Source organism: Anolis sagrei, chromosome 3, assembly GCF_037176765.1.
Source record: "Anolis sagrei isolate rAnoSag1 chromosome 3, rAnoSag1.mat, whole genome shotgun sequence".
Taxonomy (NCBI): domain Eukaryota; kingdom Metazoa; phylum Chordata; class Lepidosauria; order Squamata; family Dactyloidae; genus Anolis; species Anolis sagrei.
The window spans coordinates 14805110-14833042 of NC_090023.1; the positions used below are offsets into that span (position 1 = coordinate 14805110).

The 27933-nt window shown below is 43.2% G+C and overlaps 1 protein-coding gene across 1 annotated transcript; it reads left to right on the top strand.

Moving 5' to 3' along the window:
- On the top strand, positions 1-27821 carry CCDC83 (coiled-coil domain containing 83). Its single transcript, XM_067466296.1, has 10 exons — positions 1-124; positions 2678-2762; positions 3978-4146; positions 6144-6311; positions 11874-11965; positions 14202-14270; positions 16982-17103; positions 23575-23642; positions 24999-25183; positions 27666-27821. Exons 1-10 carry the CDS (start codon positions 24-26, stop codon positions 27819-27821), a joined length of 1215 nt encoding a protein of 404 aa, XP_067322397.1. The 5' UTR covers positions 1-23.
- The last annotated feature ends 112 nt before the right edge of the window (positions 27822-27933 follow it).

Here is a 27933-nt window from a genome sequence, read left to right on the forward strand (position 1 = left end):
TTCACCTTGCAAAAGCATAAACCATGGCGAAGGAGAAGAAAAAGAAGGAAAAGAAGAAAAAGAGCTCTACACAACACTCCAAGGAACCTCGAACCTATTTTCCAGAAGCTTTATTAGCTTATCAGTAAGTGTAACAAACAAGAAAACTTAAAATCTTCTTATAAGAATGTCTGATTGCCTGCATTTTTGCCCATATTTTCAGGCCGTAAATCTTTGACCTCCGTCGCACATACAGTAGAGTCTTGCTTATCCAACATACATGGGCTGGCATAATGTTGGATAAGCAAAAAAGTTGGATAATAAGGAGGGATTAAGGAAAAGCCTATTAAACGTCAAATCACATTCGGATTTTTCAAATTAAGCACCAAAACATCATGTTTACAACGAATTAAGAGAAAAAAGCAGTTCAATACACGGTAACGTTAAGGAGTAATTACTGTATTTACGAATTTAGCACCAAAACATGGCAATGAATGGAAACAGTTGTGGATCCAGGTGGAAGGCAGACTGCGTTCGATAATACAGAATGTTGGCTGAGTGTAGGTTTGATGAGCGAGACTCTACTGTATGTGCGACGGAGGTCAAAGGGCTGAGAGCGGCGGTTAATAAATGCAATAAATAAATAAATAAATAAATACTGTGCTTCATTAATGTAAAATGTTTAGAAAACATATTGTTTTACGTGGTATATTCCAACATAAACAAAATAAGCATGTCATATAGATGTGGAACCCCTGGTGGCACAGTAGGTTAAACTTCTGATCTGCTGAACTTGCTGACCAAAATGTCAGCAGTTTGAATTCGGGGAGTGGGGTGAGCTTCTGCTGTTAGCCCCAGTTTCTGCCAACCTAGCAGTTCAAAAACATGCAAATGTGGGTACTGCTCTGGCGGGAAGGTAACGGCAGCTCCATGCAGTCATGCCGGCCACATGAACAACGCCAGCTCTTTGGCTTAGAAATGAAGATGAGCACCACCCTCCAGAGTCGGACAACTAGACTTAATGTCAAGGGGAAACCCTTACCTTTTATAGAAGTGGAGACTGGTCTATAATTATGCAAAATGCATTCAGCATTCTAATGTGAAAAGAAGCTTACATGTCAGTGCTTCTGTTCAGGGTTCCACTCAACCAGCCATGACTACTTCCAAAATGGTCCTGATTAGGATCTTTGGAATAGGATAGAATTTAGATATTTCTCGGAATGATAGGTTTCCCTTAACCATATTGCTATGTTTCTTTTGTAAGGGGTAAAGGTAAAGGTTTTCCCTGACATTAAGTCTAGTTGAGTCCAACTCTGGAAGTTGGTGCTCATCTCCATTTCTAAGTTGAAAAGCCGGAGTTGTTCTTAGACACCTCCAAGGTCATGTGGCTGGCATGACTACATGGAATGCCATTACCTTCCCGCCGGAGCAGTACCTATTGATCTACTCACATTTCCATGTTTTTGAACTGCTAGGCTGGCAGAAGCTGGGGCTAACAGCGGGACTCATGCTGCTCCCCAGATTTGAACCTGTGACTTTTTGGTCAACAAGTTTAGCAGCTCAGTGGTTTAACCCACTGTGCCACTGAGGGCTCCCTTTAAGTGTTATATTCCAACATAAATAAATAAGCATGTCATATAGAAGTGGAGCCCCCGGTGGCACAGTGGGTTAAACCTCTGAGCTGCTGAACTTACTGACTGAAATGTCAGCAGTTGGAATCTGGGGGGCGGGTTGAGTTCCCGCTGTTAGCCCCAGCTTCTGCCAACCTAGCAGTTCAAAACCATGCAAATGTGGTTACCGCTCCAGTGGGAAGGTAATACTGCTCCATGCAGCCATGCCGGCCACATGGACAATGCAAGCTCTTCGGCTTAGAAATGAAGATGAGCACCACTCCCCAGAGTCAGACACAACTAGACTTAATGCCAAGGGGAAACCTTTACCTTTTATAGAAGGTTTAACCCACTGTGCCACTGGGGGCTCCTTTGCAAGGGTTATCTAGTATTTATACTAGCGGAATGCAGAGACTTAGTGCTTGAACTCGTGGCCATTGAGCAAGAATGACTACTCCAAAATTGGCAGAAAGAAAGAAATATAGGCCTAAATCTAATTCCATACTATCCGATTCAAAATGCCCACTAATATAGCTGTATAAAGCAAATTTATATGAGCAGGTGTGGTGTAAGTGGTTTGAATTGTGGTCTAGAATTACAGGAGGTCATGGTCTGAATCTGCTCAGCCATGGAAACTCACTGGTTAATGTCAGGAAATTCAAACTTCCTCTGATTGCAGAAACCTCTAAGAGAAGGTTGCCATAAGTCAACGGATGACTTCAAGGCACATTTTATTACTTCTCTGAGGACTGCCATTTTGGAAACACAAAGATCTACATTCGTAATATGAATTTACTCTTAGGCTAGTAAGAGTATTACATAACAATAGAGCATAGCTCTCTCTTCCCCGTCCATTCCCCTTCTGTTGACCTTTTGGTTTGTAAGCTAGATGCAGGGTCTCTGCCTCTCTCTAATTGATGTGAGTTGCTTTGCTAAGCAATAATGGGCTGAAAAGCAGGATAAAAATGCATTAAGAAGATAAACTAGGTAATGCGTAAGTATTTCTATCCTGCTCTTCCTTTAAGGGAAAGGGCTTAGTTGGCTATGGTAGCCTGCTAATTCATTCTCCGTGTTGTGCATAACTTTAGAATTCAGATCAAGGAAGAGATTATTGATCAGCTCCTGCGTGACATAAAACGTCTGGAAGCAACAAATGACAGAAACAAAGAAAGGGTAAGCAAACTATTGCTTCTTGTTTGAGTTTGGAAGGGCTCTAGCTCACTTGCAGGGCCTCACTTTGTCTGAAGACTCAATTGGGAACATTACACGGAGCAATTTTAACATTCAGAACCACTTGTGGATCTTACCATGTAGACTATTTATTGTATTGGCACAAATACTCAATATGCCCAAATACAAAAACAGATGGAGTTTGGGGAAAATAGACCTTGACATTTGGGAGTTGTGGTTACTGGGATTTATAGTTTACCTACAATCAAGGAGCATTCTGAACCCCACCAACAATGGAAGTGGGCCAAACATCCCACACAGAACCCCCATGATCAACAGAAAATACTGTGTTTTCTGGTGGTCTTTGGTGACCCCTCTGATACTCCCTTGGTGACCCCCCCCCCCCTGGTCTTGACTTCCCAGGTTGAGAAATGCTGGCTTAAGGCCATCCAGTCTAACTCCCTTCACCAGGGCAAGAAAACATAATCAAAGCCCTCCTGACAAAGGGCCGTCCAGCCATTCACACACACACATATGTATATGACAGATGCAATATCATAGATCTGAAAGGGACCCCTAAAGAAGGACAATTATATGTTGCGTGTTCCAGAGTAAGCAAACCAAACAATCTCCACATCAACACTGGCAAAGAAACGGCAAGAAATGCTGTTTACCCACAAGCATCAAGACATTACATAGATTAGAAACCAACATTTTCTAATTACTTTATTTTCCAGATCACCAGACTGGGCCACAGCAACGCGTGGCAGGGGACAGCTAGTATAATATAAAATCATAACAAGATCAATGAAAACACCAGTCGTTAGCGTCTCCTAGTTGAAACATTGTCCAGTCTCATCATCCAGTCGTTCCATTTTCCTATGTCTGTTACACTGCATTTGCAAATGCTTGCTCAAAAAGCCAAGTCTTGACTTTTTTCCGGAATGGTAAAAGGGAGGAGGCTGATCTGCCACCAGGCAGAATCTCTCCTCTCCCAAATAACCAAGACCCCAAGACATTTTGTGTTGAGCTGTGTTATTCTTGATGTGGATATATATTTTCTCTATTATTGATCTTATATCACACTTTATATTCCACATTGCTACAAAAGTATTTGGTTTCAAAATAGTAAATATATTTAAGCCAATGTTTATGGAGAAGTAGGACAACAAATGAAATCAGTAAGCACATTTAGTTTTCAATTATCTCCTGTTTCAGAATCAATACTTACAGCAAGAACAGATTGGGCACATCCGGGCCCTTTTTATCGCCCTAAAAGAACAAGAGAAAGAACTAGAGAAAATCGAAATAGTTACCAGGGATGATGTAGAGAAAGCAATGAAGGACAAATGGCAGTATGTTAAAGACCAGGAGAAGCTTATTAAAGGTGAATTATAAGATCTTTGTTAGATGCGGTTGTCCCGTTACCTTCTCTAAGCTTTGACTCTTTAGTTTCATAAAATCATAGAATCAAAGAGTTGGAAGAGACCTCATGGGCCATCCAGTCCAACTCCCTGCCAAGAAGCAGGAATATTGCATTCAAATCACCCCCGACAGATGGCCATCCAGCCTCTGTTTAAATGCTTCCAAAGAAGGAGCCTCCACCACACTCTGGGGCAGAGAGTTCCACTGCTGAACGGCTCTCACAGTCAGGAAGTTCTTCCTCATGTTCAGATGGAGTTTAGTGGGTCCCCTGTATTCATGGGGATTCAATTCTGAGATCCCACATGGATATGGAAAAATGTGGGTGATCATACCCCAAATTATTAAAAGAAAACGATGTCAACATGCACACTTTCTTGATAGTAATGCTATATACAATATTTGTAACATTTGTGGCGTAATGTAAAATAAAACACATGTAGTATCAGCCCACAGTCTTGCCAGAGAAAGAAAATATGCCACACAGGTGAATAGTAAAGAACAAGTAGTATACTCTTCTTAGTTCAGAACAACATATGTACAATGTGATCAGTTGCATCAACTCACATAATGTCCTTTTATGAGAGATTTAAAATAGTCTATCTTTGTCCATGTGGATAAACTCCTTCAGTAGCTTATGAAGTGAGAGCACATTCCAAACTTTGTCTCTCTCTGCTTCTCTCTTCTTCTCTCCTAGCACCTGCATAACTGAAGCCTGAACTAAAATGTAACAGTATCCAAAAGTCCCAGGCTCAGCCTGCTCCCCGAGCATTGCCCAACCAATCAGATTCATGCATCTAATTTTACAGTTGACACACACACATTAACTGATTCCTTGCATGCTCCAACAACATCTTCCCTAGAGATGTTGCTACAATATTGTTGTTTAGATACGAGAAGGGGGAAAACTAATTTAAATACGAATTAATAACAAATTACGAAATTAACGAACGAAACCGCCCAAGCCTAGTAGACACCATTTTCTGTTGCCTGTCTCTCTACATCTTTTGTGTTTCCTCATGTGTGTTTTTCTATTTTCTTGATAGCTATTCAACTTAGTCTATACAACTGGTTTCAAAAATTTTCTTGTACCTAAAAGTCTGATTAGTACTTTATTTATGGTGTCATCCGCAACCAGACATTTGTATTACATTTTTAACAAAAACAAACAGACAAAACACAGAATTTGCAAGCTTGGTAGTTGATTAAATGTCCTTTATTTATTTATTTATTTACAGCTTTTATATTCCGCCCTTCTCACCCTGCAGGGAACTCAGGGCGGATTACAGTGTACACATATATGGCAAACATTCAATGCCAATTTTTGACATACAAACATATACAGACATACACAGAGGCTATTTAACTTTTTCTGGCTGCCAGGGGAGGTGTCACTTTCATCGTCCATCTGCGACACTGATGAAGCACTTCCGCATTCCCCGCATGCTTCCCCGCTGGAATGCTTTGCTGGAGTCTTCTTTATGCCCTTATAAATCAGTTAATTTAGCCTCCCCACACTTTAAGGTGGTACCTAATTTTCCTACTTGACAGATGCAACTGTCTTTCGGGTTGCAAAGGTCGACAACAGGCTACACACAATTGGTTGGAAACCCACTCCAATCCGGGCTGGCTTCGAACTCATGACCTTTTGGTCAGAGTGATCTTAATGCAGCTGACACTCAGCCAGCTGCGCCACAATCCCGGTGCGCGCCACAATCCCAGTAGCTGGCCACTTGGAGTGTCTCTGGTGATTAGCACTGAAGACCTCTATCTCTTTCTCTTAGTCTTAATAACATAATGTGAAAAATGAAAGCTCATCTCGGTATTTTTATGCATTTTATGAATTTTGATCTTAAAATTACATATATAATTATTTTGTGTTCTACTAAGTATGCATTAAGCAATAGCAATGACTAACAATGAGATTTTACTCCCTCCAACTCTCTAATTTCATCTCACAAGACATGCGCTGCCAGATACATTATGTTGAACAACGGCTTCTGCAGAAGCAAGCCGAGGTGGATTACTGGGAGGCATACAAAAATGTGGGGTCTGCTGAACATGCCAAGCAGATCGAGGGCCTGGAAGAAGACATCAAGAAGTTGAAACAAGATCTTGAAGAAATGATAGGTAAGTTGGTGTTAGGTCTGCGCTTTAGTCAAAGGTCTAGTCGGAGGCTGTGTTACTTACTCAGTCCCTGGCAATCTGGGTGACCGACACTTCCTTGACCCATTTTAAACTGGCCTCAGATCAGGATAGGGAATCAAGACTGCTATGGTCACCTTAGTGGATGATCTCTGCCTTAACAGGGGGAGTTTGTCCTTGTTTGTGCTTTTAGATCTCCCAGCATCATTTGATACCATCGACATGTATTCTTCTGGAATGCCTCTGCTGCAGTGGTTGTTCTGTCGCGCGCTGGGCTTGAAACGAATTGCCTTTAAAACAGGACGTGCAACTTTAGCCCAGCGGGAAGCCAGGGGGCCCGAAGAGAAATTCTTAAGGATTTTCACCATAAACAGTCTCTAGAGGGCTTGTGAAATATAACAAAGTCTTTTATTGGTGAACAATCAACAGAAACTTCTTTTGTCTTCAAAAGGTTAAACAAATACTTCCAGGCTTTTGTGCAACTGGTGGCTTCTAACTGTTATTTTACTCTAAAGGAAAATCCCTTTCCAAACTTCTCCCAGGCTAACTGTGATCCTAAACCTGACTGATGTGGGCTCCACTACCGGGTTGATCTGCGTCTCAAAGCACCGAGTGGACCTACCAGTAGGCCTGTAGTCACTTCAGCTGGAGTTCTTAGATGTTCAAAGCTGTTTTTCCCTCCGAAATTCCTCAGAGCTTTAGGGCTGTTTTCCCTGGGAATCTTTGGGAATCCTTTTGCTCTTAAGACTGGTCTCCCCCGGGAAGTCTGAAGGGTTGAAGCCTTTGTACAGAAGAAAGTCTGCACACGTCCTGTACATTGACTTTCCTTGCTGAGACTAACTGAAAATGGCTCCCTTCCCTTCTCAATTGTCCTGAACAGGGGGCGGAACCAAACTTAACAATGATGGACAGGGGGCCTGCCCTATAACTGCAAACTTTAACAGGAAGTCACCCTTCTGCAGAATCCCAAGCCTTGGGCTGCAAGCAAACACTTAATACAAGGCAAATAAAGTGGGAGCTTCTGGTACAGCTTTACCAGCACAGTGGTTCTGCTCCTACCTCTCAAGCACGTTCCAGATGGTGGTGCTTGAGGGTAGCTGCTCCTCAAAAAAGGACCTATTATATGGCATCCCATAAGGTGCCATTCTATACCCAATGCTTTTTAATATTTACATGAAACTGCTGGGAGAGATCATCCGTCAGCATGGGGCAGGGTGTTATCAGTATATCAGAGAATTCCACTGCTGAACAGCTCCCACAGTTAGGAAGTTCTTCCTGGTGTTCAGGTGGCATCTTCTTTCCTGTAGTTTGAAGCCATTGCTCCATGTCCTAGTCTTCAAGCTTGCTCCCTCCTCCGTATGACTTCCCCTCACATCTTGATACATGGTCCTCATCATGTCTCCTCTCAGCCTTCTCTTTTGCAGGCTAAATATGCCCAGCTCTTTAAGCCGTTCCTCATAGGGCTTGCTTTCCAGACCCTTTATCATTTTAGTCACCACACACACACACAAGGCAAATAAGTTTGCCTCTGTATGTGGAGGCATTAAAAGGCAATCATAGGCAAACATTTCAGAATGTGGTTGTTGTTATTATGATCACAATTTATTTACATAATCCCATCAGTATCCATCACATTGAGACCCCAGTGGCACAGTGGGTTAAACCCCTGTGTTCTGTTGCGCGCTGGGCCTGTAAAGAATTTCTTTTAGAACAGGACGTGCAACCTTTGCCCAGCGGGAAGCCAGGGGGCCCAAGGAGAAGTTCTCAGAGTTTTTCCACCACAAATGATCTTTAGATGGCTTGTGAAGTATAACAAAGTCTTTTATTAATGAACAATCAAACAGAAACTTCTCTTGTTTTCAGTAAAGATAAACAAATGATTCCAGGCTTTTATGCAACTGGTGGCTTCCTAAACTTGCCCACAAAGGACAGGCAACTGTCTTCAATAACTTCTTAACTTTAAAGGAAAATCCCCTTTTTAACTTCTCCCAGGCTGACTGTAATCTAACCCTTGGGCTCCGCTACCAGGTCGAACTGCATCTCGAATGCTGAGTGAACCTACCAGTAAAGGCTTAGATATTCTCCAGTTGGAGTTCTTTGATCTTTAGGGCTGTTTCCCTGGAAATCTTTGGAGACTCTTAAGACTCTTCTCCCCCGGAAAGTCTTGGATGCTCTTAAGACTGTTTCCCCCCGGAAAGTCTTAAGGGTTGAAGCTTTTGTACAGGGGAAGCTTGCACACGTCCTGTACATTAGCTTTCCTTGCTGAGACTAACTAAAAATGGCTCCCTTCCCTTCCCAATTGCCCTGAGCAAGGGGCGGGACCAAAACTTAACGATGATGGACAGGTGACTTGCCCTATGACTGCAACCAAAAGAAGCCACCTGTCTGCAGAGTTCCTGAAACCCAGGATTGCAACCAAATATTTAATACAAAGCAAATAAAGTTGGAGCTCCTGGTAGCTCCTCATGCGGGAACATGAGAAAAGCCTCCCACAAGGATGATAAAAAGATCAAATCATCCAGGTGTTTCCTGGCAACGTCCTTGCAGACAGCCAATTCTCTCATACCAGAAGCGACTTGCAGTTTCTCAAGTCGCTCCTAACATGACAAAAAAAATCATGTCCCAAGACAGTGTTGCAGAATGGTCAGAGTACTCCATTTTGGGGAGCCCTGGATAAAAAAAATTCCATCACTTTTGACACATTTGATTGATTGAATTTAGACCTTGGCTTTCATCCAGGATGGAAATCAAGGCGGTTTACAAAAATGTAAAACAAGATTAAATCAAGACAGTCTTTTGAAAGACCGCTTGTTATGCTAATCTTCAAAATATTTTTCAGTGTCCTTAGGTTGCCCCTTTTATCATTTCCTTGCAAGCCTCCCAGTTCCCACTGGCAGCAGCTGGCAGTACCAGGAAGTGGCATGGCTATCAAGAACCCATAGAGTTGCTGCCAAGTATTACTGAGTCTGCAGATAACAGCCATTCAAACCTCTGCTTCATTTCCTCCTCCGAGTTTGCAACTCTGAAGTTGTGCTTGGTCCTGATCAATATCTTCTCTTTATTAATAACTGAACTTTACACATCTCAGACAGACACACCTCTTGTTCTATATCCCTTTATAAATCATTTGTGGGCCAAACCGAAATGCCAAATGAAAAGATCTACGCACTTGCTCAAAGAGAGAAGGTAAATACTCGTATTATATTACCAGGACTGGATTTTCAATGTACGTGCAATTCCCATTTAATAATAAACTTTATTTGTACCCCGCCACCATCTCCCCAAAGGGGACTCGGGGTGGCTAACATGAGGCCAAGCCCAAAATTACAGAACAGCAAAGTAAAATACAAGGAAGCAAAAATACCATCAAAATAAATACATGAAAAAGCAAAATAAAATAAACAGTTTCAAAATAACATGATGGAGAAATAGAACACAGTGGGCGAGCCAAATGTACTAGGATAAAATAGATAAAGCCCTGGATGGAGCACAATGCCTGGCTCGAGAGCAGTACGTGTGAAAAAGATCTTGGAGTCCTCGTGGACAACAAGTTAAACATGAGCCAACAATGTGATGTGGCGGCAAAAAAAGCCAATGGGATTTTGGGCTGCATCAAGAGGAGCATAGTGTCTAGATCTAGGGAAGTCATGCTACCCCTCTATTCTGCCTTGGTTAGACCACACCTGGAATATTGTGTCCAATTCTGGGCACCACAATTGAAGAGAGATATTGACAAGCTGGAATGTGTCCAGATGAAGGCGACTAAAATGATCAAGGGTCTGGAGAACAAGCCCTATGAGGAGCGGCTTAAGAAGCTGGGCATGTTTAGCCTGAAAAAGAGAAGGCTGAGAGGAGATATGATAGCCATGTATAAATATGTGAGAGGAAGCCACAGGGAGGAGGGAGCAAGCTTGTTTTCTGCTTCCCTGGAGACTAGGATGCGGAACAATGGCTTCACACTACAAGAGAGGAGATTCCATCTGAACATGAGGAAGAACTTCCTGACTGTGAGAGCCGTTCAGCAGTGGAACTCTCTGCCCCGGAGTGTGGTGGAGGCTCCTTCTTTGGAAGCTTTTAAACAGAGCCTGGATGGCCATCTGTCAAGGGTGATTTGAATGCAATATTCCTGCTTCTTGGCAGGGGGTTGGACTGGATGGCCCATGAGGTCTCTTCCAACTCTTTGATTCTATGATTCTAAGTAGTGGGAGAATGTGTTTCTGAGGAAGGAGCTCAGAAGGAACGAACAATGGGGTTAGACCTTCATTAAGGGCGGACGGAAGGTGCATCATGAGGACGGAACTGTAGTTGGAACAGACAAAATATGGAATATATGTCCACTCGCCAAAGACACATTGGAAGAGCCAAGTTTTTAGCTGCCAGGGTAGGGGCTTGCCTAATCTCACTAGGTAGCGAGTTCCAAAGCCGAGGGGCCACAGCAGAAAAGGCTCTCCCTTGTTCCCACAAGTCATACTTGTGATGAAGGTGGGAGTGAGAGAAGGGCCTCCCCAGAGGATCGAAGTGATCGTGCAGGTTTATGGAAGGAGATGCGGTCACGAAGGTAGGCGGGTCCCAAACCGTTCAGGGCTTTGTAGATGATAACCTGCACCTTGAATTGGCCCCAGGAGATGAACTGCAACCAATGGAGCTCCTTAAACAGGGGATAGACCGCTCCCTGTAATTCGCTCCAGTTAGCAGTCTGGCTGCTGAATATTAGACCAATTGAAGTTTCCGAGCCGTCTTCAAGAGTAGCCCCACATAGAGTGATTTCAATAGTCCAATCTAGAGGTAACTAAGGCGTGGACCTCCGTGGTCAGATCAGACTTCACGAGGTACGGTCACAGCTGGCACACAAGTTTTAATGGTGCAAAGGCCCTCCCAACCACCACCGACACCTGAGCATCGAGTGTCAGCACTGAATCCAGGAGGACCCCCAAGCTGCAAAACAAGCACTTGGGAAATATAATTGAAGGATTTATTATTAATTATTTATTTACTATATTTGTATACTGCCTTTCTCAGCCCATGGGCGACTCAAGGAGGTTTACAGAGGCAAATTTCAATGCCCAACAACATCATAAAACATTTAAAACATTTAAAACGTTAACATAAATATACAATCATAACAAGGTCAATAAAACATAGATCATTAATGTCTCCTAGTTAAAATCAAGGTCCAATCTCATCATCCAATCGTCCCATATTCCTTTGTCTGTTACACTGCCTTTTCAAATGCTTGCTCAAACAGCCAGGTCTTGACTTTCCTCTGGAATGCTAAAAGAGATGGGCCTGATCTAATGTCTCTAGGAAGGGCATTCCATAGCCAAGGGGCCACCACTGAGAAAGCCCTGTCCCTCGTCCCCGCCAAACGTATTTGTGACGCAGGCGGGATCAAGAGCAGGGCTTCCCCAGATGATCTTAACGTCCTAGCTGGTTAAGTGCTTGGGAAATATAATTGTGACTATCAAGCTCATTAGTTTTGGTGTAAATTACTTCTATGTGTTTTGTTTTCTTCTCTCCCTTCCCTTGGCTATTTTCCTCCTGCCTAAGAATACTTTAGAATTGCTCTGGAAGAAGCAAAGGAGAAAATTGATAAATTCACTCTGAAACAAATAGAACAGAAGAAGGAATGGGCCACTGAGGTATTGGGCTTTGTTTTATTTTCGTTGTTTTGGGTTTTCGTAAACCAGGAGCATGATGCAGCCAAGCATCAAATTCATTTGATTTTTAGCACTGGTGGTTTATTGCACAATCTGAAATGAGATATATACTCATTATATATCTGTGTGTGAGAGAAAAGCAGCATATTTACACTCACCTTTCAGCTCTTCCCCCTACAACTCTTCTGGGTTGCACATGAGCCTTCTCATTGCCAGACCCTTGTTAAGAATGTGATCCAAAACCTGGATGGTTCTCGTACAAACATGAAACTAAGATGGATATGCTACTCCAGACATGGGCAAACTTGGGCCCTCCAGGTGTTTTGGACTTCAACTCCCACAATTCCTAACAGCATCAGGCCCTTTCCTCCCCCCCCCCCCCCTCAGCTTAGTGTAATGTTTAAAGTGCTGAGTAAGGTTGGGTCGATCATTTTATCTCAAATCTCATTGTGAAGATAAAGATAGGAGGAAATGGAAAGCCTTGTGTGCTGTCTCACGCTGGGCCTGAAATAATGTCTGTTTACAGGATGTGCTCTCTGTATGCCCAACGGGACACCGGGGTGCCTCAGCTGAAGGGCCCTTTAGATTTCCCAACACAAAGTAGAACTTTGTGTTGGGAAAGGTGAGTGCAAATATGCTGCTTTTCTCTCACACACAGATATATAATGAGTATATATCTCATTTCAGATTGTGCAATAAACCACCAGTGCTAAAAATCAAATGAATTCGATGCTTGGCTGCATCATTGAGGTTTAAGATATATTCAACAAAGTTCTTTATTTGGGCTTAAATCTTCAAACAAATGAATTAAACACTTTATAACCTTGGAAAACCGGTAGCTTCCTCAATCTGCCAACAAGGGGCAGGCAACTGGTGGTAAACTGTTCCTTTCTTCCTTAGGGAAATCCTTTGACCCCTCCCTGGACAATCTCTTTTTACCTTGCTGACGTGAGGCTCCTACTCCTGGTTCCAACCTGCTTTATGGATAGCCTGAGTGGTCCCTTACCAGGCAAGGTTCCTGTAGATCTGCCAAGCTGAAAGGTGTCCTTTAGTTCCTCCACGAAGGCTATAGAAACTATTTCTTTACTCCCCAGCAGAGCTGTGGATCTATTTCTTTAACCTCCAGCAAAAGCTGTGAGAAGAGAAGCTTTTGTGCGGGTGGGAAAGAGAATCACACACGTCCTTCTGTTAGGCTTCCAACAGTGAGACTGAACAAAGTCCTCCTTTCCCTCCAAAACCCTGGGAAAAGGGGCGGGTCTAAAGATTCTAACGATGATTGCCAAGTTGTTGGCCCTATGATTGCAACCTGAGGGAAGCTACCTTATTGCAAAATGCATGGCTTAAATAGATCCATGCAAACTAGCAGTGCAAGAAAAGGAATTCAAATCTCCTGGCACTACTGTGCCAGCACATCTTGGATCTTGTCTTGAGTGCAGTAGTGAAAAACTTTGGTAGAGAAGAAGTGGGGTATAAATATGCATATAAAGCTAAGATATGATGAAATTCATAGACAAATGTGGGTGAGTGTAGGTGTGTGTGTGTGTGAGAGAGATGGCGGTGTGATATAGGCTACCATGTAGACAAAATATATAGACTTTCTGTATATATTTCAGATTTCAATATTAATGTCAAAATACATAGTATGACTTTACATAGGATTTGTGCTGCATTAGAACAGTAAAGCAACCCAGTGATTCTGGCCATGAAAGCCTTCAACAAGACAATAGAAATTCTGTTTGATAGCCATGGAAATTTTTGTATAACTGAATGTCATTTTCTTAGGACAAATCAGAAAAAGCTTCAACTGTTCTTACTTTTTCTGTACTCCTGTCTCCATCATTTGCCGGAATGCACCCGTTTTCACTCTCCCCAAACTGGCATCTGTCTTTGAAACCAAAAAAGGTTTCTTAATCTTTCTGTAGATACTCATCCCATAGACAGTATAACATTGTTGTCTTTAGTCAGGCAATTTATATGTTCAAGATTGGCCACAATTTAATCTCCCACTTAAAAAAAATAGTGACTCATGTGACATGTCATGAGCTGCACTACGTATCTCTTCTGAGAATTTGGAGGGTATGAAAGGACAACCAAGCAAATAAAAGGAACAATGGGAGCTTTTGTTTTGATTTTCCGATGTTCTTCTGTGGGTATCCTGTCTAGACTTTCATCTCTCACTTCCTTAAGCTGTCTTTGTCATTTGGCTTTCTTTCCTCAGAATGCCGTTAAGCACATCGACAAGATCAGCCGAAGGGAGATTCAGGAACATGATTGGCTAAAGGAAGAGGTGAGTGCATCAGGAAGGAACACCAAGATAGAAAAGTACATAAAAGGCAGACTTCACATCAAACATCTCGTGTTGCACAAAGATATTGGCTGAAATATTGACCAGGACATCCGTAGGGATACCAAGCTGCTTGTTTATAAAGCTATTGTCCTCCCAACCCTGCTATACGCCTGCGAGACGTGGACTATCTACAGACGTCACAAATCTTGGCAGCCACATCCCCACAAAAGTCAACATTGACACAACACCGCCTGAGCTCTGCAAGAGCAGTATTTTTCCAATTGAAGCAGAGTGTGTTTGAGAACCAGGACATTCATAGAGAGATCAAGGTGCTTGTTTATAAAGATATTGTCCTCCCAGCTGTGTTATATGCCTGCGAAACGTGGACTGTCTACAGACATCATACGCAACTCCTGGAATGATTCCATCAGCGCTGCCTCCGAAAAATCCTGCAAATCTCTTGGGAAGATAGGGGGACAAATGTCAGCGTGCTGGAAGAAGCAAAGACCACCAACATTGAAGCGATGGTCCTCCGCCATCAACTCTGCTGGACCGACCACATTGTCCAAATGCCCGACCACCATCTCCCAAAGCAGTTGCTCTACTCTGAACTCAAGAACAGGAAACACAGTGTTGGTGGGCAGAAAAAGGTGGGCTTAAAGCCAACCTTAAAAACTCTGGCATGGACACTGAGAACTGGGAAGCCCGGGCCCTTGAGCACTCCAGCTGGAGGTCAGCTGTGACCAGCAGTGCTGCAGAATTTGAAGAGGCACGAATGGAGGGCGAAAGAGAGAAACGTGCCAAGAGGAAGGCGTGTCAAGCCAACCCGGACCGAGACCGCCTTTCACCTGGAAACCAATGCCCTCACAGTGGGAGAAGATGCAGGTCAAGAATAGGGCTCCACAGCCACCTATGGACCCACCACCAGTACACTGATCTTGGAAGACAATCCTACTTGAACAACGAGGGATCGCCTAAGTAAGTAAAATTGGCTGAAAACACTCCAGATTCAAAGTCCATTAGAATGGAACTGAACAAGACAATCTGCATCTGTCGGTAAGAGGAACACCAAGTTGCAGTAATGGATGTGGCAAAGCAGCTATGGGAGTAGAGGGTTTTAAAATGAGTTCCATACAGATGTGGCAACTAGTTGGTGTCGTAGTTTGAAGGCTACTTGAAGGCACTGGGAACAAGGGTTCGAATTCATACTCAACTATGGAAACCCACTGGGTGACCTTGGGCAATCCACTCAACCTCAGAGGAAAGAAATGGCAAATATCCTCTGAAGAAATCTTGCCAAAAACCCTATCCTAGAATAAGGTTGCCATAAGTCAATCAACCTGAAGGCACACAAAAACAGCTGTAGTTGTTGACTGATTAATGTTATTGAAACGGGGGGGGGGGGGGGGGCTGCAGTAAATGCAGTAAGTCTGGGGTGCAGCAGAAATCTACTTCTGGCTTTGAGAAAATAGGTAGAAAATATGTATTTTTTAAATATTGAACAATGAAGATCAGAGCTTTCCAAGTTTTTCATGTTGGTGATACTCTTTTTAGTAATTCAGTTTTACTGACAAACTAGAGGTTAAACCAACCTTTTATACAATATGAAAGGTTAAAAGGCATGATCATCACGTTTGCAGACGTCACCAAATTGGGAGGGGTAGCCAATACTCCAGAAGACAGGAGCAGAATTCATAATGATCTTAACCGCTTAGAGAGATATTTGCAGGATTTTCCGGAGGCATCACTGATGGAATTGTTCCAGGAGTTGCATGTGACGTCTGTAGACAGTCCACGTCTCACAGGCATATAGCAGGGTTGGGAGGACAATAGCTCTATAAATAAGCACCTTGGTATCCCTACGGATGTCCCATAGACATCAGGCAAAAAGTCCTAAAATTGGGAACTTCAAGTAAATTCTGGTCGTCTGAACGGAGTGATCTCTGGGGTTCGTAGGGGATGAGGCGGTCCCTTAGGTATTCTGGCCCCAAGCCATATAAGGCCTTGAAGGTAAGAATCGGCACTTTGAAGGTAATCCGCTACTCAATCGGCAACCATGCAGTTGCTGCAGGATTGGAGTGATATGACACCTCGCTGAGACCCCTGCGAGAAGCCGGGCAGCAGCATTTTGCACTAGTTTAAGTTTCTGTTAATTTTTCACATAATACCCCTGAGGACTACAGGCAACACTTTGTAAAGCTCTGGTACAGAGGGTTGATCAATCTATTAAAGAGATGGATGTCAGCCTTTGATGCATTGAGGCGCTGAGGTTCATGGGGGTAAATATGAGGGAGAGGGCCAGTGTGGTTTGGTCTTTCTTTGTCCAACTCAATCACAGGCCTTATCCAACAATGTCTTCAATGACACACTGGAAGAAAGTGGTATCATAGAGTTGGAAGAGTCCACAAAGGCCATCCTGTCTAAGCTCATTCGGCCAAGCAGAAATAATCAAAGCATTTCCCGCAGATGGCCGCTCAGTCTGTTTAAAAACCTCCAGTAAGCAAGCAAAAGACAATCAGGGAGGGTGCTGTCACTTCTGCCTCCAGCATCAGCCACCTGAAGGGTCCTTGTGAATGAACTGTCCCAGGCCTCAACTTCTCCAGAAAAGGGTCATTGGGTAGCACAACTGGTGAAGTAGTTGGTAATATTTGACTAGATGGAACAATGGTTTGGTACAGGATTTCAGCACTGAGTTTTGCATTTCATGGCAGGTTGCAGCTTACCGAAGGGACGTGAGTGACCTGGAAGATTCCATTTATGAACTGGAGAAGGAGAACATCTACCTCATCAACAAACTGTTTGACCGGAAACTGCAGTTCCTTAAAGTGCCCAGGTAAAAGAAGTTCCTAGAAGTTAAATGCCTTTGAGCATTTATATTTCAATTCCTTCTGTAAGCATATCAGAAATTCTTTCAGTTGCAGCCTAGTTTTAGATTGTCAGAGATAGGTAACACAAGACAGATTAGTCATTGGATTAGTACAATTGGCAAAGAATCATGTTCTTAGATGTAGCAGACAGAAAAATTAGTTTACAAAGTAGGGATTTGCCAGGATTTGAGACAAATATGAACTACAAAGTGTAAAGTGATTGGGAAATTACTACCACACCACTCCGAAGGCATAAATCTCATCTGATTTCAGAAGCTAATCAAGGTGTGCCTTGAAACGTACTTGGGATGAGAGAAGGTCACGTAAAGATAGGAATTTCCAGGTGCATCCCCTCTAACTCTCCTGATTTGGCAGGGAACCGTCTCAATTTATTATCATTCATGTTTCTCAGCTGCTTTTCAAATGTCAGTTTCTCCTCCTCCCACTTGTCTGCTTGCTCCTCACCTTACTTCTGTTGTTTTAAACTGAGTTTAAAATGCAACAGAAGTTTGCACTTGATAAACTCAGCAAGGAGGAGAAAGGGGGACAAAATCTTGCCCTTCCCAGTAAAAAGTAAAGGTTGTCCCCTGACATTAAATCCAGTCATGTCTGACTCTGGGATGTGGTGCTCATCTCCATTTCTAAGCCGAAGAGCCGGCGTTGTCCATAGTCACCTCCAAGGTCATGTGGCCAGCATGACTGCATGGAGCGCTGTTACCTTCCCGCCGGAGCGGTACCTATTGATCTACTCACATTTGCATATTTTCAAACTGCTAGGTAGGCAGAAGCTAGGGCTGACAGCAGAAGCTCACGCCACTCCCTAGAATCGAACCTGCAACCTTTCTGTCAACAAGCTCAGCAGCTTGGCGCTTTAACCCACTGTGCCACCGGGAGCTCCTGCCCAGTAGGCTCAAGCAAAAGCAAAATGTTTGTGTGTTCTCCACCAAGAAGGTTTTCCCATCATAGTTACATGCTGATGTTAGACAGTATTTATCTAGGGCTTGTAAAGAAGCCTGTCTGGAACTCTGGAGAGATGGATGGCTGCCAGTCAAAATTGATAGTACTGAGCTATATGACTCCGTGGTCTGTCTCAGTATAAGGATGCTTCCTGTGCTCCATTATGGCACATAAACTAAGAAATTGCTAGAGGAAATGTGGTCAGGAAGGAAGGATTCTTAGAAAATTTGAACTTTGAGAGAAATGAAGTCTGGAGTTTTGTTGGGGACTTGCATCTTTGTAAAAGTGGATTTATGTCTGGAGGAATTAGAATTGGGCAGTTCCATGATGTACATCCAGTAAAGGGTGCTGTTACATTAAGAGTGGCAGCAGAGTAACTGATGCACAATGGTTCCAATGAGTGTGTATCGGTCCTATTGTGCATTGCAAAACCACCATTGTTGTACATTGGGACACCCTTGCCAATGTCCTATTATCCCTCTTCACAATTCATTCCCAAACTTTCTTGATGTCTATGTCATGTAACAAACGATACTTACAGTTATGTTATTTACACCATGATAGAGGTGTTGTAGATCAGCCAGAGGCTGATGGTTTAACTGATGATTTAGAGAGGATTGTGAGCTTTCCTGTGGCAGAAAGTGATGGGCCTTCAAGTCTTGGAAATTCAAGTCTGGAAAATGATGGTTCTCTCTGTGACAAAACTGGCTCGGAAAGTGCAGGGTCCCAGGGGAGTCAAAAGTAGCAACAGCAAATAAGGAATCGAGTGAAGAGCTGAGTGATAAGTAGGGTTCCCAGGAGAAACCACCTGTAGCTACAGAGATCAACAAGAGTCTTCATTTACAAATCAGAGTGGAAAAAAGATTGTGTTGTTCAGAAAGATTAGATTGTTCAGAAAGATTATGTGGGAAAGTTGTGCAGAAAAATCTTGGGAGATTAGTTTTCATGGGTGTCTATTAAACAGTAAGTCGTTTACCTTAAGATCAGTTCAGGCAATGCTGCGTTAAAGTGAGAAGCTAAGCCCAAGTTCTCTCATTCATGGTTCAGGTCGAGCCTTGGTTTTGGAATTAATATATTGTGGAAGCTTCCTATGTTCCTGTTCATGTACTCCTGTTCAAGTTTTTACCAGTTATACCTTCTTCCTTGTGTACTTATGTTGTATCTGTGATTTCTGGCTTTTCCTGGACTTTGTCACCTCTGGAACTTTATGAGACATTTGGATTAGTGTTGGGTTGTATTTGGCAATGTGTGGACAAACCTGCTGAATCAGAGAAGCTTCTTGGCCTTTACAGCCCCTTCTACACTGGCAGTGTAGACTCATATAATCCAGTTCAAAGCAAGTGATATGGATTATCTTCTTTGATAATATGGATTATATGGCAGTGTAGAAGGGGCCTGAGTGGATGTAGATTAGGGTCCCTTCTACACTGCCATATAAACCAGATTATCAAAGCAGATAAATCACATTATCTGCTTTGAACTGGATTATATGAGTTGGCACTGCCATATAATCCAGTTCAAACCAGATAATCTGGGTTTTATATGGCAGGGCTCAAAGAATAATAAACATTGGGGCTTAAATTCTGTAGTTTAAAAGGGAGGGAAACCCCCACCAGGCAGAAAAGAGGCTGCCATATTTGGCCTCAACTTCTGTTGTGTAACTAGGCTTTAAAGTTGCATATAACATTTCGGCAGGCATCCAGTTAGTATCAAACTTCATGATGAATATGAAGGAAGTCATGTGTTTGTCTACAGTAGCACATTGGCACAGAAGGGGTAGAATTAGCAACATCAAGCTCTAGTCTTTGCAATTAATGTGGAAATAACTGTTCTACTGATTCTGTTCTCAAAATTACTAATTTGGATAACAAGCTATCATGCTATACTGTTTAGAATGAGTACTAATTGCACTTGGCAAGAAAATTAAAAAAATGTCTCCCTTTTAGCATTGTTTAGCCATTTAATTGTGGATGAGGAAGCGTCTTAAGGAACAAATCATCTGTTAAATTACATTGCTGCACTGTCTTCTCTGCCTTTTAATCTACAAGAAATAGAAAATTAGATAGAAATTAGAAAATTAGATTTTGCTCTGGTACATTTGAAACAATGGAAGTGGCAACTGTTCACAATAAAAAACCAAGTTGTTTCCCCAAATCTCCCTACAGTATATCACTCCAAGCAAGCCATGGGCAAACTTCGGCCCTCCAGGTGTTTTGGACTTCAACTCCCACAACTCTACCGGCTGTTAGGAATTGTGGGAGTTGAAATCCAAAACACCTGGAGGCCTGAAGTTTGCCCATGCCTGCTCTAAGCAAACTAAACTCTTTCTCATGTTCTTCTCAATTTTGCATTTAGGGCCAGCTGCACATTTCTAAGTGAGAGGTGCCATGAAAACCATGGGCATAAAAGCTTATATGCTTCATGTGCATCTGAACTTGCCTCCTTGCCTTGGAAAGAGTGTGTGTGATGGGGCGTGCAGGCAGGCCCAGAGCTTGGCTGCAGGCGCACTTCGGGCCTGCCTGCATGCTCCACCACACACATACTCTCAAAGAGTGTGTTGGGGGTGTGCAGGCAAGCTTGGAGCTCAGCTGCAGGTGTACTCCGGGCCTGCTTGCACACCCCACCACACACACACACTCTTGGAGGATGTGGCGGGAATGTGCAGGCAGGCAAGGATGTGCAGGTAGGCAGGCTTGGAGCACGCCTGCAGCTGAGCATCACTTACTCTAGAGTAAGTGGTGCTTGGTTGCAGGCACTGGGAGGCATTGTATTGCCGAAGGCTTTCATGGCTGGAATCACTAGGTTCTTGTGGGTTTTTTCGGGCTATATGGCCATGTTCTAGAGGCATTTTCTCCTGACGTTTCGCCTGCATCTATGGCAAGCATCCTCAGAGGTAGTGGGACTCACCACCTCTGAGGATGCTTGCCATAGATGCAGGCGAAACATCAGGAGAAAATGCCTCTAGAACATGGCCATATAGCCCAAAAACCCCCACAAGAACCTACTGGGAGGCATGCTCACTTTCCGAGCCTGCCTGCACGCCCCCCAAGGAGAGTGCATGTGTGGCATGGTGTTCAGGCAGGCCCGGAAAGTGTGCGTGTCTGTCAGTACCTACAGCCGAGTGCCTCTTATGCCAAGAATAGAAATAGCAGGTGCCAGGTAAGAAGAACACCAGGTAGGGGAGCCAGTAGATGGGAAGCTACTGGCTCCCACTCACAGGGAGAGTTACAAATAATGGATCAGGGCCCCCAACGAAAGCTGGGACACGAAATGGGACCTTTCCCCCGAATGCACATGTCTAGTATCTACCACTACAGAAATCTATTCAGGTATTCCACCTTTTCAAACAGTAGTACTATCATGTTAGAAGCTAATGTGGGCATTAAATACTTCCTGCCTGTGGTTTTGCAGTGATATAGGAATAGAAATAACATTGGCTCCCACAGGCTGCAGGACTACATCTCTCACCAACTCATACTCCATAGTGAGAAGACCTGAGTGTTGTGGATAAGCAGCAACTGGAGGACCATTTGGTTCCCTCTCCTCAAGTACCATTTCACTGTTCAGGAAGAAACCATGGGGTCAGTGGTAGACAGGCCTGTAGCAAGGGGGGGGGGGGTTAGGGGTTCAACCCCCCCCCCCCCCCGAAATGTTTCAGATTTTTTTAAAAACCTGGTTTACTCATGAATTTTAACTGGTTAACCAAATCCCCATGCTAAGTCTATGAGATACAAAAAATTAAGAGTCCCTCCAGAACTGCAAGCACTATCGCAAGCAAGTAATGACAGTATGTATTCACACTGTCATTACTTGCAGCAATAGCCGATGTAGTGAAGCAACCAAGTTGTGGGGGTGTGTGTTGAATGCTCTCATTAAGGAGGCTAGACTTGGTGGAGGTGGTTGACAGGGGCGGAGTTGCAGGCTATTGAAGGCTGCTCTGCCCCCTGCTGCATTCTTTGCTTCAGCATGAGCTAGGAGGCAGGTTTCAACCCCGCCCCCACGAAAATTTCAACCCCCCCCCGCAAAAATTTCAGCCCCCCCCCCGTGAAAATTTCAAACCCCCCCTCCAAAAAAATTTCAACCCCCCCCCCCGGTGAAAATTTCAACACCCCCCCCCCCCCGGTGAAAATTTCAACCCCCCCCCCCCCCCCGGTGAAAATTTCAACCCCTCCCGAAATTTTTTTCTGGCTACAGCCCTGGTGGTAGATCACTTGCTTAGCCCCCAGTGACGCAATGGGTTAAAGCTTTGTGCTGGCAGGATGACAGACCAACAGGTTGGAGGTTGAAATCTGGGGAGAACGTGGATGAGATCCTTCTGTCAGCTCCAGCCCCTCATGCGGGGACATGACAGAAGCCTCCCACAAGGATGGTAAAATATCAAAAACTATGGCCGTCCCCTGGGCAACGTCCTTGTAGATGGCCAATTCTCTCACACCAGAAGCGACTTGCAATTTCTCGTCACTCCTGACATGAAAAAAGCAACAAATAATCCAGATAATAATAATAATAATAATAATAATAATAATAATAATCTTCCCAAGACCCATGACTCTGAGTCACATTCTGCACATAAGTGGAAGCCAATTTGGGAGCTGTGTCTGTATGGCAAGATGGGCAATATGTGTCCTTCAACTTAATTCTAAAAGCCTTCTCAAGTTGTGGTCGCTGCATGAACTGATAGATAACAAGGAAAAAAATAGAATGACAGAAAGACAGAAAAAAGAGAGTGAACAATAGCCCTAATATTCACTGTCTTCTCTCCAACAGCATTTAGCTTCTGACAAATTACTTGCTTAGCAAAGGAATCACCATTTCCAACCTCTGCTCTAACATGTATAGCAAAAACAAAAGCTAAACATAACAAACCCAAAACAAATTGGTGGGCTTGGGAACAGCTCATCCCTTGTTTTTCCAACCATTTGCTAGAAAAGAAAAACAAAAAGCCACAAATCACACTCTTATGGTTTTCTCCAATGTGTTAGCGATTTGCCAGCAGCAACTACAAGCCCTGTGATGCATTTTGCATGAGCACAGACTTTTCAGTCAGGTGGTCCTAGGTCCAGATCTCCAGAAAGTGATGGGGGGGAAAAATTCGGTGAGACTCTGGAGAGCTCCTGTCAGTCGTATTAACAACATTGTGCAGGATGTTCTCAGGCAAGGGAAAGGAAAATATGGCTTTCTCATTTGCCCTTAGTTTGGTTCAGGGAATGTGGAAGATGTCACCTTTGAAACATGTTTGCCTTCAGGGAACAGAATTCATTGCTCAAGCACCCCAAGGGAAATGGTAGATACATAGCTTGCTGCTGCTGTGTGTGAGTCGAAGAGAAGTTAGAGCGCACGGAGGAATAATTCAAGCAATAGATCAATGGAACTTGCCAGCATAAACATGGTTTTTTTTAAAAAAAGAAAAGATGTTCTCTGTTTAAATCGAAAACATTTCACCCTTTGACGTTACTTTTTTCTGACTTGTAACTTTCCAGAAAGTTATTTCTTACTCAAGGTGCTGGTCTATACATCCCTGGAAAGGATTGGGAAGATGACTTCGCAGGTAATGTACTTTGTACTGGGGCCATAGTATGAGGAATCGTTTAGGCTACAGGGGTGTCTGAACTGGAAAATATGGACGGATCCCCAAAATCTCTGTTCTGCTCCTATTTTATCTCATTTCAGTCTTTTAATTGTTTTTATCCTGTATATGCGGCCCGCCCATTGTTATCGTCACCGTGATTGTGTTTATTAGAATGTTCTTTTATGACTGCTTTTTTAAAAATGTAATTTTGATGATGTTGTTGCTATTTGTTGTCTATGTTTTGATTTTATTGCTGTAGTATGTTATCCAGGCTTGGCCCCATGTAAGCCGCTCCGAGTCCCCATTGGGGAGATGGTGGCGGGGTATAAATAAAGATTATTATTATGAACCTGAGAAAAATATATCTGTCTAGGAATTCAGTACAATCCAAGGCTGGTATCTATATCAGCAAAGGACAGGATTGGATCTGTGGCTTTTGATGGTGTACTATAATTCCATTATTCCTGACCATTGAATTCTTGACAGCAGAAGGTGTCACCTCAACATCTTTAAACTTACTTGCCCAACGACACACAATACTCACATCAGCACAATCACCATAAAGAGCTTGCATTCTTCCCAGAATAAGGAAAACTCTCCGCAATATGCCCTCAAAATGCACTTTACCACTGATTTAGGATTGATTGTGTTCCCTCATCTCTCTTTGAAAAATCCTATCCCAGTTATATCCTACCTTGTTCATGCCCAGCATTATTTTTTAAATGTTAAATTATTACATTTGGCCCGGCCATAGGTTTTTAAATGCTTGTGTGTTACTGTTATTGTTTATTTTTTGTTTATGTGATTTATATTAATTGTTTTGTATTGATTGTTTTTGTTATTGCCTTTGTTTACCGATGTACTGTGGGCTTGGCCTCATGTAAGCTGCAGAGAGTCCCTTGGGGAGATGGTAGCAAGGTATAAATAAAGTTATTATTATTATTATTATTATTATTATTATTATTATTCTCTGATGAATCTCCTTTGGGGTGACACCTTCTGCTGTCAAGATTTCAATGACTGCACATGGCTTAAGTTGCATTGACTGACTGTTTGCGCAGGGTTCCATACTTCGCATTTTAACAACACAACCGTTCAATGCTAAGGTTTCCTGCCAAAATTGAACTGTAGAGGAGAGTCTACTGAACAAGCCAGTACCTGCCGCATATCAGTACTGCCATCTGTTCAGGAGTTACGAAGGTGGAGGCATTACTTTTCTTTCACCCCTTGTACAAAAGAGGGAATGTAAAAGCAAGTGAGAATGACATTCCCCTCAGAGCCCCTCATGTTGCCTGCAGCAAAGATAACCCCCTCCCCGTTTACCCCAATTTACAGAGGCAAGAGCCAACTGGGCATCATTATCAGAATTTGTTCTTGCGGTGGAGGGCAAGCCAAGCGAGGAGAAAAAGGAGTCAGAAGAAGAGGAAGAAATAAAAGAAGACGATGTCGTACATCTGCGAGGAGAGGCAGCCTACGGCTTTCTTCCCCCAATTCTGTATGAAGATAGCAATGATTTCAAGGTGAGGATCTTTCACCCAAAAGAGGGTCTGAATGAGATAATACTAGTTTTGCTAGAAGACTAAAATGTGGCCACTGCCCCACAGTTCCTTGTGGCTTACAATGCAACGAGTGACTGAACAATCACATCTTAATTTATCAATAATCTTCCAAAAATTTTAAAGAAACCTGTTATTTGCGTTGTTGGAGGTTTCCATGGCCAGAATCACTGCATTGCTGTGAGTTTTCCAGGCTGTATGGCTATGTTCCAGAAGCATTCTCTCCTGATGTTTCATCCACCTCTATGGCAAACATCCTCAAAGGTTGTGAGGTCTGTTGGAAACTAGGCAAGTGGGGGTTATATATATGTAGAATGTCCAGGGTGGGAGAAAGAACTCTTGTCTGCTTGAGGCAAGTATGAATATTGCAGTTGACTGCCTTGGTTAGCATTGAATGGCCTTGCAGCTTCCAAGCCCGGCTGGTTGCTGCCTGGGGGAATCCTTTCTTGGGAGGTGTTCGCTGCCCCTGATTCTTGTCTGGAATTCCTCTGCTTTTTGAGTCTTGCTCTTTATTCATTGTCCTGATTTTAGAGTTTTTTAAATACTGGTAGCCAGATTTCTTTCATTTTCATGGTTTCCTCCTTTCTGTTGAAATTGTTCAAATATAAATATGTGAGAGGAAGCCACAGGGAGGAGGGAGCAAGCTTGTTTTCTGCTTCCTTGGAGACTAGGACGTGGAACAATGGCTTCAAACTACAAGACAGGAGATTCCATCTGAACATGAGGAAGAACTTCCTGACTGTGAGAGCCGTTCAGCAGTGGAACTCTCTGCCCCGAAGTGTGGTGGAGGCTCCTTCTTTGGAAGCGTTTAAACAGAGGCTGGATGGCCATCTGTTAGGGGTGATTTGAATGCAATATCCCTGCTTCTTGGCAGGGGATTGGACTGGATGGCCCATGAGGTCTCTTCCAACTCTTTGATTCTATGATTCTAGTGATTCTATGTTCACATGCTCTTGGATTTCAGTGGCTACCAGTATTTAAAAAAATCTCTAAAATCAGGACAGTAAATAAAGAGCAACACTCACAAGCAGAGGAATTCCAGACAAGAATCAGGGCTAGCGAACACCTCCCAATAAAGGATTCCCCCAGGCAGCAATCAGCCAGGCTTTGAAGCTGCAAGGCCATTAAATGCTAATCAAGGTGGCCAATTGCAACATTCACACTTGCCTCAGGCAGGAACCAGTCCTTTCTCCCATCATGGACATTCCACCAATATATAAGCCTCACTTGCCTAGTTTCCAACAGACCTCTCAACCTCTGAGGATGCCTGTCATAGATGTGGGCAAAACGTCAGGAGAGAGACTGCATCTGGAACTTGGCCCGGGAAACTCACAGCAACCCAACCTGTTGCTTTTTCATGTACTCCTCACTTCAGAATGGTATCTATCCTTAGTGAGTGGCTGGCTGGCTGTATGTTTCTAGAAATGCTGGAAGTATGACTCAGCTATGAGCCTGTGTCTGCTTAGGTTAGGCAGCTGCACCCTGACATTTACACAGCTGGTGCAAGCATTTCTCCCATTCCGGCAGTTGTCCACATTGCCAATCTAGCTATTCCCGTTTCCTGCTTGTATTTCTGCCTCCATTCTTTCTCATATTGAAAGTTTTTAAACAGAGGGTCAGGTCACAGTCCCTCAAACTGTTGGAGGGCCAGATTATAATCTATGAGGATGCTTGCCATAGATGCAGGCGAAACGTCAGGAGAGAATGCCTCTAGAACATGGCCATATAGCCTGAAAAAACCTACAACAACCCAAAGTAATGGTAACCGTGCAACTTTCTCTTTCGTTTCACCCCTTCTTCTGTACAAAAATGGGATTTTTGTTTCATACCATCCAAATGGATGGTACGAAATGAAAACCTGAATGAAACAAATTAGACAAATACTGGGCCCATGTCTAGTGTTTATCTTCCAATGGGCAATCACAAAAAGAAAATGCAAAATATGAAACCTAGAAACAAGTGTTGTGACCTGTCAGGCTCTTTCACTACTTGATCACCTCTTTCCCAGGAGGGGTAGATGGCTGTCTGTCAGGAGAGATTTGAATGAGTCCATCTGCAGAGGTTGAGATAGGATGAGATATAAATGCCCTAAATAAATAAAAATAAATGTGAGTTCCTGCCTGACCGAATGGCATGGGATTGGACGGTCCTTGTGGTTTCTTCCAAGTCTATAGATTCTATGATTCTAAACATGCATGAATGTATTGTCTGGCTTTAACCCTTGAGAGTGAATGGTCCAGTGCCACAGAATGAGCTTGATAAACGAGTGGCCCTCATTTCTAGACGCATACCTCTCCCCATTACAACAAGAGTGCAATAACAATGACTTGATGCTTGGGAGGAAGCGGTTCTAATATTTTAAAAAGAAGTGAGGGGAGAGGACTGTCATTTTTTCAAGAGTGCTTGTTATTGAATAGCACAATTGTTTTTCTGCACCCAACTCCAGGCATACCAAGATCTGGGGTCTTTGGAAGTGAAGTTAATGATGGCAGTGGGCCAAGCCATGCCAATTCATAGCACATCCGAACTGGAAACCACACATGACTGTAGCAGGCCAGACACTCGGATCACCTACCAGATGATCAAATCCATATTCCCTTAAAAGAAAGGGAAAGGTAACCTAATTATTCAGTGTTTAAAAAATAACCCGTTGAAGCTCTTTTTTTTTGTATGCAAGTGTAACTTTAGTGGTTGAATTAAATATTAAATGATTT